This window comes from Pelmatolapia mariae, linkage group LG12 (genome assembly GCF_036321145.2).
Source record: "Pelmatolapia mariae isolate MD_Pm_ZW linkage group LG12, Pm_UMD_F_2, whole genome shotgun sequence".
Lineage (NCBI taxonomy): Eukaryota > Metazoa > Chordata > Actinopteri > Cichliformes > Cichlidae > Pelmatolapia > Pelmatolapia mariae.
Window position 1 is genome coordinate 19,088,446 of NC_086237.1, and position 14,030 is coordinate 19,102,475.

The following is a 14,030-nucleotide window of genomic DNA, read 5'->3' on the forward strand; positions in this document are numbered from 1 at the left end:
GAGATGATCTGCATCCAGCACGTTGGCTGCCTGTGTGCTTGTAATTCTCTTGTGACCCATTTGTATAGATTTTTGTTTTTAAGTAAAGCACTGGATAATGATTAGTCATTTAAACAACATTTGCTTTTGTATTTAGAGGATGCTTTGTTGTGATCAGTTGTATATGATGGCAGTCAGTGAAACGCAGCAAAGGTGAACAAGTGTGCAATTGACCTACACTTATTGCGTGTACAGCTTTGGAGGGAAAACACACACAGGAACCACAGTTGTGTAATTTAGAACAAATGTTTATTCAAATCAAGAGGAAGAACTAGACGAAAGGTTAAAGCATTCAGAACATAGTATATTCATAGAATATCAATACATCATCATGATGGAAAAAAAATGAAAATGAAGAAAATTCTTTGCGTAATATTGCACTTTGTTTCTAAAATGTTTCAGATCCCATCTCCTACATCCCATCTCTCTGAACATTTCAGTTCCTGCCTTCTTCAGGTCAGGAATTTAGCTTAGTTTTGACACTGGACTACTCTGAGGCCCAAGCAAATGGACTATGGAATTGACCCACCTGAAACAAATATGTAAGCTTATTCATTACCGCGTAGCTTGATTCAGTTTCCCTAAGATAAAACCCCCAACAAAGAATCGCAAAACAAGTACATTAGTTACCACAAAAAGAAAGTGTTTTGTCCCAGGTTACATAAATGTTTCTTGAAGGGAGAAGGGTGCTGATCAACAGCTGCCACTCCCTGGCCTGAAGGGGATCAGACAGGTCAGGGAGACCAACCCAAAAGGTTGTTTGTTAAAATTATAAAAACCAACCTATCAATGCCCAGAAATACATGGAAAAAGATAATAGTCAACCCTCATCAGCTTCAGGAAAAAAAAAATATGACACAATCAAGGCCTGTCCAAGATGTCTTTTTTTTTTTTGTTTCTTTGTTTAAAACAACCCTTGCTTTAAATGTCTTTTTTCTCACTTCCCTTTTTGTCCATTTCAACAACAAAAAAAAACCCACGGAAAGGTCTGAAAACATACAAGTGTTAAACAAAGAGAAACGAGAACAAGAGTTGCAGAGACATTGAAAAATGAAGCATCATGATCAAGTCCTTTCTGTGTCAAGGCCACTAAGATAAGATCACTTTAATAATCTGCAGTTCGCTGAGCACTGTCAGAAGCTGTATGGTTAGTTGCCAGCAGGATCTTGATAAGAGCATGCACACACCGAGCACACACACAAAGTTGCCTTAGCTACGTTTTGAAATGTAAACTTAGGGAAAGAAAAAAAAAAGAGTTACTAATCTTAAAAAGACTGAATAATGCATTTGCGTCCTACACAACACCACTTTACTTAAAAATCCTCTAACACATGGTTAATACCAAGTAGTTATTAAATCCAGACCTTCACCACTGAATGCTACATTTTTTTCTTATTTAGTGTTTTTTTTCTTTCTTTTTTTTTTTTTAAAGTGCTGCTTGTCATCTTTTCCTGAATATGCTGAACCTCTGTTACAGCTGGTCTTTTATCATGAATGAGTTAGGAAACCAATGTATTACTCATTTCAATTTACTACTACTACTACTGCTACGACTACTACTACTTGCTCTGACCAGCATGAACAGAAGTTCAGCAACATTCCCAGCATTTCATTTGTGCCGGCTTTACTTTCTTATTTCAAAAACATTTTTCCTTCTTTTTCTTCTTTTTTTGGAATTAGCATCCTGGCTTCACTGGTCTGGTAAAGTCTGTAATGGATGAAGTGGGAAAGTGCAGCAGGACAAAAAGGGAATGTGATTCGTCTCAAAAAGAAAAAGCTGCCTCGCTCCTCTACAGGTCTGCCTCTCATTTTGGTAGTGAACAAAAACTTCATTATTTTTTCTAAGCAGTGCAATTAAAACAAAAACCTCAAAACATTATCTTCTCTCTCTTTTTCCCCCTTTTAACAAGTGAGAAGACCACCTGAGACAGTGCTATTCGGGCAGTTATGCAAGCCTGGCTTGCCCTGAGATTAGGAGTAGAGGGGCTGCAAACAATTAGGGTGAGTCCCTCAATAGGGCACCACTTTATGTCTCACACACACACAAATTATACACATACACACACACCCACGCAAGCAAGCGCTTTTCCCGTCAGCTTCAAATTGAGTGGCAAAAGTCTGCAACCCTGCTAGTCCAAATCCAGAGCCACCACAAAACTAAAATTGTTGCAAGCTTTTCTGTGACTGGAGCGAATACAAGAACAGAATAACAAGAAAAGCTCAACTCAAGAGGAGGGAAACCACAGATTCAAGCTTAGGAGGCAACGTAGTTAAAAAAAAAAAAAAAAAGAGAGAGAGAGAGAGAGAGAAAAGAAGAAAGCTCCCACATGGAGATTAAGTGTGCTGCAGCTGTTGTACAAGTACTGTCTGGTTGTTGTTAGTCACAAGAAAATGAAAATTCTTAAACAACTTAAACAATTTCAGTGCATTGTTCTTGTACTTTTCAGTCTTTGTTTTTTCTTTTTCTTTTTTAAAACAAATCCTACTCTCAGCGATGCTCAGAGTGATGCAGATCAAAGTCTTATAGTCTCATAGTCTGGTGCGTTGCAAGGCTGAAACTAAACTATTAGTGATTATTTTTTAAACTCTCATTAAACAGGGCCACACAACTCAAGTAAAGAACAAGATGTGCAAAACAAATCCATAAATGAGGCAGAAGGACCTAGTATTTGCTTTTTTTTGATGACTGATGCTGCTGCTGAAAGCTTACTTTCAGGACTACGGTGGTGACACCTTTTTCTCTTCATCCCATTTCCTTAAGGTGAGTTCTGCTGATGAACGGACATGACAAGTTCTGTCCTTTGTGAGAGGAGCTAAGTCCTTATGTGCCACAGGTACAGAAGAGTCAGGGGTGAAGAGGAGCTTGGCAGGCTGAGCCGTGGCGGTTCTTCCTCGTCATCGTCATTGTCATTGTCAATACCATCACCAGGGCTCGCGCTACTAGAGGTTTTTTTTTTTTTACCCCGCCCTCTTCGCATACAGAATGGATACATGTTCATCTGTACATATGTCACCCTCAGCAAGCTGACACAGGAAAGGAAAGACACCCGGAACTGGTGACTCCCATTTCTCTTGCTGAGGGAAGGCAGGAACAGATTCGTCCAACCCGACTCACGCGTTTTTGTTTGGTTTTTTTGGTTGGATATTCTTGTTTTTCCTCTTATTGTCGACAGCATTTTGTGAATGCTGTCAGCTGAGAAAATAATCAAAGCTGAGCCTTACAGCTAGGCTTCTTTGAGTTTCCCCAAACATCTCAGGGGAATTGCTGGGATATCCTCAGCGTGATGGGCAGGCATCAAGTCTGCGCTCCTCTGTACGGCTGGCATGATCTGGGTTAGGATCAATCTAGAATGGGGGAAAAGAGGGGAAAAAAGGTGTTTATTCAAGGAAACAAACTGTTTTTGAGACTCTAAAGGAAGGTCATTTGCCATTTGGTGCTTACCTCAGAGTACAGAGGAGGGGGCTGGAAGCGGAACTCATGAATATAGGCAAAGAGAGGTCCGTCCAGCTCCTCGCGGGCTGCTGGGACATCCAGACAGTTCTGCCTCTGCTCTTCTGTCACAATTTCAGCGTAGCTTGGAGGAGCTGCAAATGAAGACGAAACAACACTTCAGCATTCTTGCGATTATGATCCCTTGATTAAAATAGAAAAAGATGCTTCATGACAATGAGATCAAACGTACCTTCCGGCCTTTCAGGCAGACCCATGCCCAGCCAGCTCATGCTGCACTGGCTGCTGACGCTGGAGGTGCGGGAACCAAATGGGTGAAGAGGGATGGTTCCGATGACAAGAGGCAGGTTCAGGGACAGGTTGATCGCCCCAGGTATGTCCACATACACCTGAGCACAGACATGAGAACACCACAACAGTTTAGCATATGCAAAAAATAAAATAAAATAACATGTCATACAGGGTTATAAAAAATGTAAATGGGCTAATAAAAGGCTCTGGAGCTGAGCAGTCAGCACAAAATGATATGGCTCCTTTATCTTCTCAGAAGTACTCGAACCAGGACTGGGTTAGGCACTAGTTTGACAATATGTGGGTCACAGTCATGAGGTCAGTCGCTTACACAAGGTATAAGCAACCTAGCATTTCTGTTCATGGTGTAAAGCAGGTATAAGCACCCTGATGGCAGGTGCTGCCACAGATATTCTGGGCTAATGCTCTTAGCTGCATGTGGAGATAACAACTGGTACAATCCAAGGCCTAGTTTTGGCAATGTGAGCTGAGTCAGCCAGGTGCTTTACCAGAAGAGATATTGACTTAGTAGGAAATATAACTTCTACAACAGAATGGCACTTAAAACAAGTAATAATGGTGGTTATGTCAGGGGAGTGTATTGGAAGTAGCAAGACTTGTGCTTCCAAATCTACAATATCTGGATATACACTGAAAGATTATGTGGAAGTGCTCTAAACGCCTCATTATTGTGCTCACCATGAGAGAGTACTCCACTCTGATAATGCTGCAGTCCAGGATGGAGGGGGAGACTGGCGGGATCTTCAGCATCTTTCCGTTCCAGGTCTCTGTTTTGCCGGAGGACAGAGATTCTCCCCGCAGGTTAGCCACCAGCTGCTTGACCTCCTTCATCTTCCCTTTGGCGTAGAAGGTCTGCGTCTGGTAGATGGCCGCCTTTGGCACGACCATGCGTGATGAGCAGTTCTCGATCTCAGCAAAAATCTGGATTGACTCCCCTATGGAGTTAAAAGGACAGGAAGCAGGTTAGCTGAAGTTTATCTACATTTATTTATCAGGTGTGTTTTTGCTAATCAATGCACAAGCTGCAGGGACTTCCACTTGCTTATCTGGTTACGAGATAGCTAAGAAAGTTATTAATTATTCACTTATTCTTACCTGGGGTGTATCCTTTCCTCTCAATTTTGGCACTTAGGGAAATAGGACCTGAGGTGCAGAACCAACAGCAAAGTGTCTTATCTTTTGTGCCGGCCTGTGGTGACTGGGGAAGGTGGGGGGAAAAAAATAAAGACATTATTTTTTGCCACAATAAAAGCTAGATTGACAATCAAACACCAGCTACTCCATAGTTATAACAATGAATAGCAGCTAAATGTTTTCAACACTTGTTCTGTATTTATTTTTCCATGATTCAGGGTGTGTACAGTGTAACCTGCTGAAATTCCCCATAATTAGGAAAATTATGCCCTAAGTGACTCATACTACGTTTTTATTTCCTTCATTCAGTGCCATCACCAGCTAAAAAGCTCATTCACTGTTCAAGCGAATTGAGTCGTGAGCTTACCAGCAATAATGGAGTGTTGATGTCAATGTGCTCAAAGACTGTAAATTCTTTCTTGGTCTTCATGGGTAGGAGCCATGGCCTGTGGAGTTCCGCCTTTACCCAATAGCGCACGCTGCCATGTTTCCCTTCGAAAGAGGTAGCCAGAGGTCTGCAGGAAAAGAGCAGAGCAGGAGAGAAGGGAGAAATAATGTTATAATCACAGTACAGCCAAAAAAACCCAAAATAAAATAACTGCAGGTCTCCTAATATTTATGAAACACTTACGTCTGTGGAAGCTCAAGGCTGAATGCATACTCATGTCTTCCTGAATGGATAGTGGTGAGTCCTTCCTCAGAGTTATCATCGTCTGAAAAACAAGGAGGACAATAGTCCAAACACATATATACCATACCTGCGTAAAATGCTCTACGAAGGCATCTGAAAGTCATACCAGAAAAAAAAAACAAAAACAAAAAAAAAACACAGGGTGGGGGAGAAAAAAGAGAATAAAAAGGAATTTACTATAATATCTGGCCGATTTAAAAATTATGTTAATGTATTGAGAGATAAACAGTACACCAATATTTAGAGGAAAGTAAAAGAAGTTGATTGTTTGGTGGTGTCAGAAACGGAGCCCTTTTCCCTTCCTTCTTCTAGTGTTATTCCCAGGAACAAAGAAGTGAATCAAAGAGATCCAATGTATGATGCTAATACATTGAGGCTATTATGGGCTGTGTGGAGGTTCGACAAAAATCTTAAATCTGCGCTTTAAAAATAAATAAATAATACTTCTTTTTTTTTTTTAAATCGGGCACAAGTACAGGAAACGGTGTTAGGATTTCACTGCCCAGCAGAAGAATGAAATGTAGTTTTCGATAGGGTTGTACAATTTCGAGTCTCGAACTGCATTTTCTTTTTTTTTCAATACATGAATATATATATATTTTTTCAGTTAAAACACAAAGAGTGCTTTTTGTAAAGACCTAGGTGGACAGCTAGGGTGCGCTTCTGCCAGCTCAGCACTCCCTCCCTCCTCCCTCCAAGCAGCAGCAGCAGCCGTGTGGTAAACAAGTGCAGAGCTGTCACTCAAACGGCAGACTCCAGCAGGAGGAGACCGGCCTAAACCGGAGCGAGCAGCTTCCCACAGCCACCCAGCCTTCATTACGCATTCACTGTGCGACGCCGCAGTACCTACCTACTACACGGCAACAACGTATGAAAGAGCCTACTCCGAACAACAACTGCAGCAATTTCCCCACTTTAAACGACAATCTTTAGATTTTATTAAAATTATTTTTTATCGCTATCATTTTTATGAGTTATCATGTTTGCTTAAGGGCTGAGCTAGTATATATATTTTATTATTATTATCGTAACAGTATAAATGTTACCTTCCTTAACTGTCTGGGTTTCCTCCCCCTTTTTTGAAAAAATGCACTAAATAAAAGTACAGATATGACCGCTGGTTAATCACAGTTAGACCGCTAAACACCCCTATAACATGACAACATTTCGCCTAGTATAAATAATAAGCAGCAGAATACACGTTTACCAAGAGATTAACCATAAGGATAAGTATAGGAACAAAGTATCAAGCACTGCAGCTCCTTATACGTTTCAAACCGCACGTACTTTCATCCGGTAGCTACATTTTACAGCTTTTTTTCCCCCCTTCACCGAAAAGTTGCAGAATTTTCTGTCTGCAGGGTAATGATGTCATCAGCCACAGATGAACATCGCAGCCAATGGCAGGCAGCCGGAGGTAGGGGCTTGCGTCTTTACCCCGCCTCTCCCGGTCCAGTTTTCTGAACAGGATTGAACCGCTTTGAACAATAGGGGGAAACTTAAGAAAAGCTACAAAGAAACACTCTTTAAGATGTGGTTCTGCAATGAAATACACTTACAGAGACTCTAAACAGTGCTTTATTTCTCTGGGGCTAATAAAGAGAAGCAAAAACAAAACAAATCTTACGCTGGACGTTAAATACTTCGAAAAATACATCGAGCTGAGCTGCTGTCATTCATTCTGACACCTTGACACAAACAAGCAACCACGGAGCTGTATGTTACGAGCGTAAAAACATCATACATACAAGCGCCGTCAGAAAATGCAGCATTATGAAAGTTGGTCAACTTTTTAATCGTGTCTATCACTCTTGTTATCCTTCAGCTACACCTTTCACTGAGCCCACTAAGAGCATCTCACCCATCAGGTCAAGTGAGATGCAAGAACTTCTGCAGGAAAATAAAATCAAAAAACAAGTTCTCACCTCTCTCGTGTCCGATTAGGATGTCTTTGTGGTTCAGATATTCCACTTCTTCTGTGTAGTTTTGCGTGTAGGCAGTGTTGGATCCAGCATTTCTCGATTCAGTCCAACGAACTTTTGCAAATCCTTTCGCGTGGATTTTGAGAGATTTCACGCGGATTTCTCCGGTGACTTCGATGATCACCCTCCCTGAGACGCAGTCCCCGCTCGAGAAAACGGGGACATTGCTGTCATTGAGACAGTCATAGCTTACTGTGAAGCTCTTTACCTTTCCTAGCACCATGGTGGAAAGAGGCTACACAGACCTTGAAATACTAAAAAAAAGAAAAGACTCAATGAAGAAATATCTCATAGAGCCGTTTTTCTGGACACTGATCAGTTTACCACCTCTGCAAAAAGCAGCAGGCACGATCAGTGGCTTCTTCGAGGGCAGTTCATTGAGATCTAGTAACAGCAACTGATGCTGTTATCATCTGCCTATCTGCTCGCTAGTCTCCAGTCAGACAAGAAAACCCCGGTAGCTCAGCGCACTTTAAACGACTGCCAGTGTGGGGAAAAACAACCTCTGGGCGCATGCGCGGGGCTTCACTGCCCCCTCCTTCCGCCTTCTGGAACAAGTGTGGCACACAACCAGATGATAAGTAAAGTCAAACAGCTGAAAGACTACACAAAGAAATCGTTTGAGAGGCGAGGCTTTAAATCTGATTCGATTTATTGAAAATACACGAACAGATCTAACAAAAAGTATCACCCAGACTTATTTCTAGACTTTTGATTCAAAGAATGAGAGAAGAAATGTAACCCTCCCGGCCTTCGATTTTAATGAAATTACAGATGCCCTGGCTTTATGGTATGTGATGCAGCAACGATTCATGGCTCATACATCAGTTATGAATCTTCTTATAGGTCTAGAGCTCTACAGCCCCAGCCCTGCATCGGCATTTGGTCTCTGTGCACACACACATTACATCTGCGATGTAATCCACACAAATAGTTTCACATTATCAGATTTACTGCAGCGTCTGCATCTGTGCACAATCACCAAAAATAAGAAGAGCTCCATTTTGTTGGATGATGCCTGCAGCACTGTGAATAGTATGAATTGTTTCACAGTGTTTAGCCTAGAGATCTAAGGTGAATATACCAGCCAGCTTCTTATATATTCGCATGTAAATCAAACTTATTATTTTGTGGAAAGATTAAATGAATCCACGGCACGGGAGACATCATCCTTGTGCTGAAGTCCTAGTTTAAAGATAAACAACTCTGAGGATCAAGACGCCACCTCGCGGCGGTCGTTGTTCCCAGCGTGGGCGGCAGTATCACCTGTTGAACGTCACTGCAACTTACTGTTGGTTCAACCAACAGCTAGTGAGGGCCAAATGACATAACTTCTGATTTCAATTCAGTAATAATTACAGGGTATAAGATAACATTTCGTAATGTTATGCTACCTAGAGCCATCTTTCCGAGAGCCTTTACAGTTATAGTTAGTTACACAGAAATTGCGATATGTCTCTGTAAAGATTGACGCTAATTAATTAAACACAGATTGTATTTGATTAAGAGTTCCATCCACACATCTTTTGATTATCCAATTCGGGGTTTGGAGTTTGAATACATCAGTGGTGCGAATTTGTGGGCGAGCTCTTTTTATGCTTAGATAAATGCTGCCCTCTACAGTTGGCATTTTGTAATGACAGGTTAAGGTAAGATTGGTGTTGATATTATTTGTGTTCTTGCTGCTAAGTTCTTCTCATCTCCTGCTGGTGTTAGAATTGCTGACAGTAGGTTTGATTTATGTTAAATTTATTTTTTTTTTGATTTTTTCCGCTAAAACGGTGATATTTGCATAAATAGTCCGTTTTTAATGCAAGTTAGAACGTCAACAAAAATGAAACCTCTTATTTTGAAAGCGTAACCGGGATGTGTATAACATATCAGGCTGAGGCGCTTGTAGGCGAGCAGGAACTTTGTGGTCGCCTACTAATAAAAGTCGGATGCTTTTCCGACAAGTCTTTTCTTTCACGTCGATAACTTCAGGAGGACACGAAGCTGTCATGAACATAATAGTGCTGGGTTTCATTTTCCTTTCTCAGCAATGTGGTCAAAGTATTTGCCAGAAAGCATCCAAACCCAACATTGTGATGGTGATGAGTGATGCATTTGTAAGTATGACTTAAATTTCAGTGCTTTATTACTAGATAGTTACTCTTAATAGGTTAAAACAGAATGAGAAAGCTGTATTGTCCATCAAAATTCAACAGCATTGCAGAGATGCTTAATATTTTGTGGTTGAATATTTCCGTGTTATCTTTATGTATAACTTGCATCTGTGTATCTTGATCCTCATATGACTTTGTGTGTCTCTTGAGGATGGTCGATTGTCCTTTGACCCTGGCAGCAAACTTGTACAATTGCCATATACAAACTATCTCAGGCAGCTCGGCTCCACCTTTCTTAATGCTTACACCAACTCGCCCATCTGCTGCCCTTCCAGAGCAGGTAAGCGACATATTTGCCCTCTAGAAAAAAAAATCAACTTTGACTTTCTTTTAAAATTGCATGTTGTAATTCAGCTGCTTAAACTTTGCTCTCAGCAATGTGGAGCGGTCAGTTTGTTCACCTCACTCAGTCGTGGAACAACTACAAGTGCTTAGATGCAAACACAACCACGTGGATGGATTTGCTGAAGGAGAATGGGTATCGTACCAAGATGATAGGCAAGCTGGATTATACATCTGGGGCTCACTCTGTCAGGTACTGTTGTAAATGTAAGGTTTAAAGTGTAGCATGGTCTCAGTAGGAAAAAACCTTTGCTTTCCTCTTCTTATTTTTTTTTCCCAAATTAAGATCAATATTATGCACCGACACACACACACACACACACAATCACACAAGGAAAAAATGCTAGTGGCAATAACAGACTGTCTGTGTGCATTTGCAGTTGTTTCCAAACAGTGCCTTTCACCTTTTTCCACTTCCTGTTTTTGTACATGTGTTGCAGTAATCGAGTTGAGGCATGGACACGAGACGTCCAGTTCCTCCTGCGCCAAGAGGGCCGGCCTGTTTCTGAACTTGTTGGGAACAAGTCGACTGTAAAGATCATGAGCAAAGACTGGGAAAACACAGATAAGGCGACACAGTGGATCCACCAGACAGCTGCGTCCACCACACCCGAGCCTTTCGCTCTTTACCTTGGCCTCAATTTACCTCACCCGTATAAGACTGAATCCCTGGGGCCGACTGCAGGGGGATCCACCTTCCGTACGTCGCCATACTGGCTCACAAAGGCATGCTTTTTCCATCTCTGTTTTTTTTTTATTGCACTTTGTGTCAAAAAAAAAAAAATCACTGAGAGAAACTAATTTTTGTTTTTTTTCTTACGCACAGGTGAATTCTGACCTCATCTCTGTTCCCAAATGGTTGCCTTTGGCTGCCATGCACCCTGTTGACTACTACTCCACCGTCACCAAAAACTGCAGCGGTGTTTTTACCGACGATGAAGTCAAAAGCATTCGGGCCTTCTATTACGCCATGTGTGCCGAAGCCGATGCCATGCTGGGTTAGTTGACAGCAGTAATTCGCTACAGTCTGGTCTCACAGCTGCTATTTTGGACTCAAAAGATGGTTTTGAGATCTTAAAGAAGAAAACCAAACATGCCTGGAATGGTGTTTTCTTTGAGCTTACAAATGCAGTGTAGAAAAAAAAAAAGATACAAACCGTAATTTTTACAAGATTTAAAAGTGGAGAGTTAAAGCATATGAACCTCACAGACACACTGTCTGTGGCACTGTTATCTTTTCTCTGCTGTTTGAATAAAGTTTTTTGATTGAATTCACAGAAAATCCCAAAATGGATTGGCTCTTACTCCATCTTCCACATGCTCTGTCTCACCAGGTCAAGTGATTTCTGCATTGAGAGAGACCGGCGTGCTTAACAACACAGTCGTGATCTTTACGGCTGACCACGGGGAGCTGGCCATGGAGCACCGGCAGTTCTATAAGATGTCGATGTTTGAAGGAAGTTCCCACGTTCCCCTTCTCATCATGGGGCCTGGCCTCATCTCTGGCCAGCAGGTCAACCAGCTTGTATCTTTGGTTGATCTCTATCCCACTGTGCTGGGTAAGGAGGCAGACAGACAACATAGGATGTTGTGGATCCTCTGCCTCATCTCACCCTCTCCCTAACATCCTCCTCTTTCACACCAGCCCTCTGCATGTTCTTCTTCACTACATGCGCAAACCTTCTCTGTGGTCTTCCTCTTTTTCCCTTACCTAGCAGCTCCATCTTTGAGATCTTTTGTTCCATTTATCCACTCTGCACATGTCCAAACCATCTCAGCCTTGCCTCTCTGATCTTGTCTCCCAACCAGTTGACCTGTGCTCAATTCAGCCTCCTGCCTTTTTGTCAGTGCTGCCACTGCTGTCTGACTACTGTCTATAAAAACAACATGAAAGCGGTGGTAAATATTGATTTGATTATTTCAAATTGAAAGTTGTGACACATTTTTATGTTTTGCAGAGATTGCTGGGATTTCAGCAGTAGGGAATCTAAGTGGCCAGTCCCTCCTTCCTCTGCTGTCCACGTCCACCGCTTTTTCTAACCAACAGCAGAGAGCCTGGGCATTCAGCGAATATCATGGTTGTAACGTCAACGCCTCTACTTACATGCTGCGAAGTGATCAGTGGAAATACATCACGTACGCCGATGGCCTGAGTGTTTCCCCGCAACTCTTTGGTGAGCCTAAAGCTTCCAACACTAACTTCAGCTTGTCTTCGTATGCGTCTGTTACGACCCGGCTCAAAAGCCGCAACATAAAAAAGGAGACGAATACCAGAGTGTTAGTGAGAAGAGGTTTTATCTTAAAATGGCATAGCAGGTTGGCTAAAATGGCTGGTGCCATCAAGGCAAAGACTAGTGAGTTTCTCGAAAGTCCGCCTCAGGTATGCTTTTATCCACACCTGACTAGGTGTGGCCAATTAGGGGCTGCAGAGGGGCGTAACAGTGTCTTTAATTTTTTTTCTCCTGCTTTTCTTTTGCAGATCTTACACTGGACAAGGCTGAACTTCACAATGTGGTTCACAAATTCCCAGATGTGCAAGCAAATCTGGAGAAGCTGTTGCGTAGCATCGTGGACTATCCAAAAGTGTCTGAAGCTGTTCACGTCTACAATAAAAAAGCATTCGGTGCATGGCGCCTTAGCTTGGGGAGAAACTATAGCCAAGTCATTGGTAACCTCCGGTGGCATGTGGATTGGCAAAAAGATGCATTAGCCAATGAGAGAGCCATTGACAAGTGGCTCTATGGCTATTAGTGATATTTTATGTCTAGTAACTATTAGAACAAATTGAAATTGCACTTTGATAAAGTTTGGATCTTTGTGTAAGTCATTGATCTGTTCTGCGGTGTCTCATGTTAGTACTGCAGTGGTTACAGTGATGAATAACCTACAAATGTCCTAGGCTCACAGTGTGACACACTTCAGTCTACATCTCTGACATCGTCCCCTTCACACAAATTTCCACCAGTGTTTCAGGGACTTTACATGATTTTCTTTGTAATGTAGTGTAAATTACTTCTATTGTCCTTTAAATTTAAATTTAAAGGATGTAATTTAAACCAAAATATCAATTATAATTAATTATTGTCCATAGCCCAGAGGACAATTTGCACAGTCCAAAGACATGCAGTTAATTGCTATTAAGTTTGAATGTGAGTGTGAATGATTGTCTCTTTATGTGTTGTGCCTACATATTGGTGTTCAGAGTGTACCTTGTCTCTTACCCTATGCTGCTCCCCTGAAGTTTCAGGCAGAAGGAATAAATAATTTTCCTCCAAAAACTAAATGCTGTTAGGACTGTGCATGTTTTTCTAAGAGAATCAACTATGTAGTGTTTGCCCACAGAATGTAAAACATGTTGTATCAGTGGCATGAGGTACAGTTTACTTTACCTTTTTAGAATTTTTTTATGGTGAATTTTAAGGTATATTTGTACTCTTTATATACCTACATAATTTTTTGGACATTTTTGTAAGTCATTTTCAGATGTCTGCATTGATAATATAACATCCAATTTCACTGTACATGTGCAATGACAAAAAATATTATTATCATTATTATTGTTATTGCTTCAAACTCCATGCATTTGGTGATGGTGAACTGGCAATGATGACTGGGCTATAAGAACAACTGGAGCACAATTTAGGCTTCAAAAATAAAGGTAAAAAAAAAAAATTCGACCCTTTATTTGATCATTTTCTGCAGTGAAAGAAAAACAAATGAGAAACCATGAAAAAAAAATAGATCTGTCTAGTTGCATCTTTAAAGTTTAAAAACCAATACTCTAGAACCTGAAAAACGAGATTTTAAAAATATTGTTTAATAAATAATTATTCAGTTACAGATCAGACTTAAAAAATGATTGAACCTTTTACTTCTCCTTTTATTTAATCTAGTCAAATCTCACGCTGCACTGG

General features: G+C 41.1%; 2 protein-coding genes across 4 annotated transcripts; one reads left to right on the forward strand and one right to left on the reverse strand.

The window, feature by feature from the left end:
- Positions 1 to 266: 266 nt before the first annotated feature.
- Positions 267 to 8,066, reverse strand: arrdc3a (arrestin domain containing 3a). Of its 2 annotated transcripts, none has more exons than XM_063489006.1 (8): positions 7,553 to 8,066; positions 5,568 to 5,649; positions 5,304 to 5,451; positions 4,898 to 5,000; positions 4,481 to 4,737; positions 3,723 to 3,879; positions 3,482 to 3,624; positions 267 to 3,384 (listed from the first exon to the last, which is right to left on the reverse strand). In XM_063489006.1, exons 1-8 carry the CDS (start codon positions 7,830 to 7,832, stop codon positions 3,316 to 3,318), a joined length of 1,239 nt encoding a protein of 412 aa, XP_063345076.1. In that variant the 5' UTR covers positions 7,833 to 8,066; the 3' UTR covers positions 267 to 3,315. The 2 variants fall into 2 exon arrangements, with proteins under 2 accessions (XP_063345076.1, XP_063345077.1); XM_063489007.1 differs by having other exon boundaries at positions 5,568 to 5,720; positions 7,553 to 7,664.
- A 1,397-nt stretch (positions 8,067 to 9,463) lies between these two features.
- arsk (arylsulfatase family, member K) lies at positions 9,464 to 13,824 on the forward strand. 2 transcript variants are annotated; one of them, XM_063489707.1, is made up of 8 exons: positions 9,464 to 9,717; positions 9,925 to 10,054; positions 10,150 to 10,309; positions 10,557 to 10,842; positions 10,943 to 11,114; positions 11,451 to 11,675; positions 12,075 to 12,290; positions 12,596 to 13,824. In XM_063489707.1, the coding sequence occupies exons 1-8, from the start codon at positions 9,550 to 9,552 to the stop codon at positions 12,865 to 12,867; spliced, it is 1,629 nt and encodes a 542-aa protein (XP_063345777.1). In that variant the 5' UTR covers positions 9,464 to 9,549; the 3' UTR covers positions 12,868 to 13,824. The 2 variants fall into 2 exon arrangements, with proteins under 2 accessions (XP_063345777.1, XP_063345778.1); XM_063489708.1 differs by having other exon boundaries at positions 9,954 to 10,054.
- Positions 13,825 to 14,030: the final 206 nt, after the last annotated feature.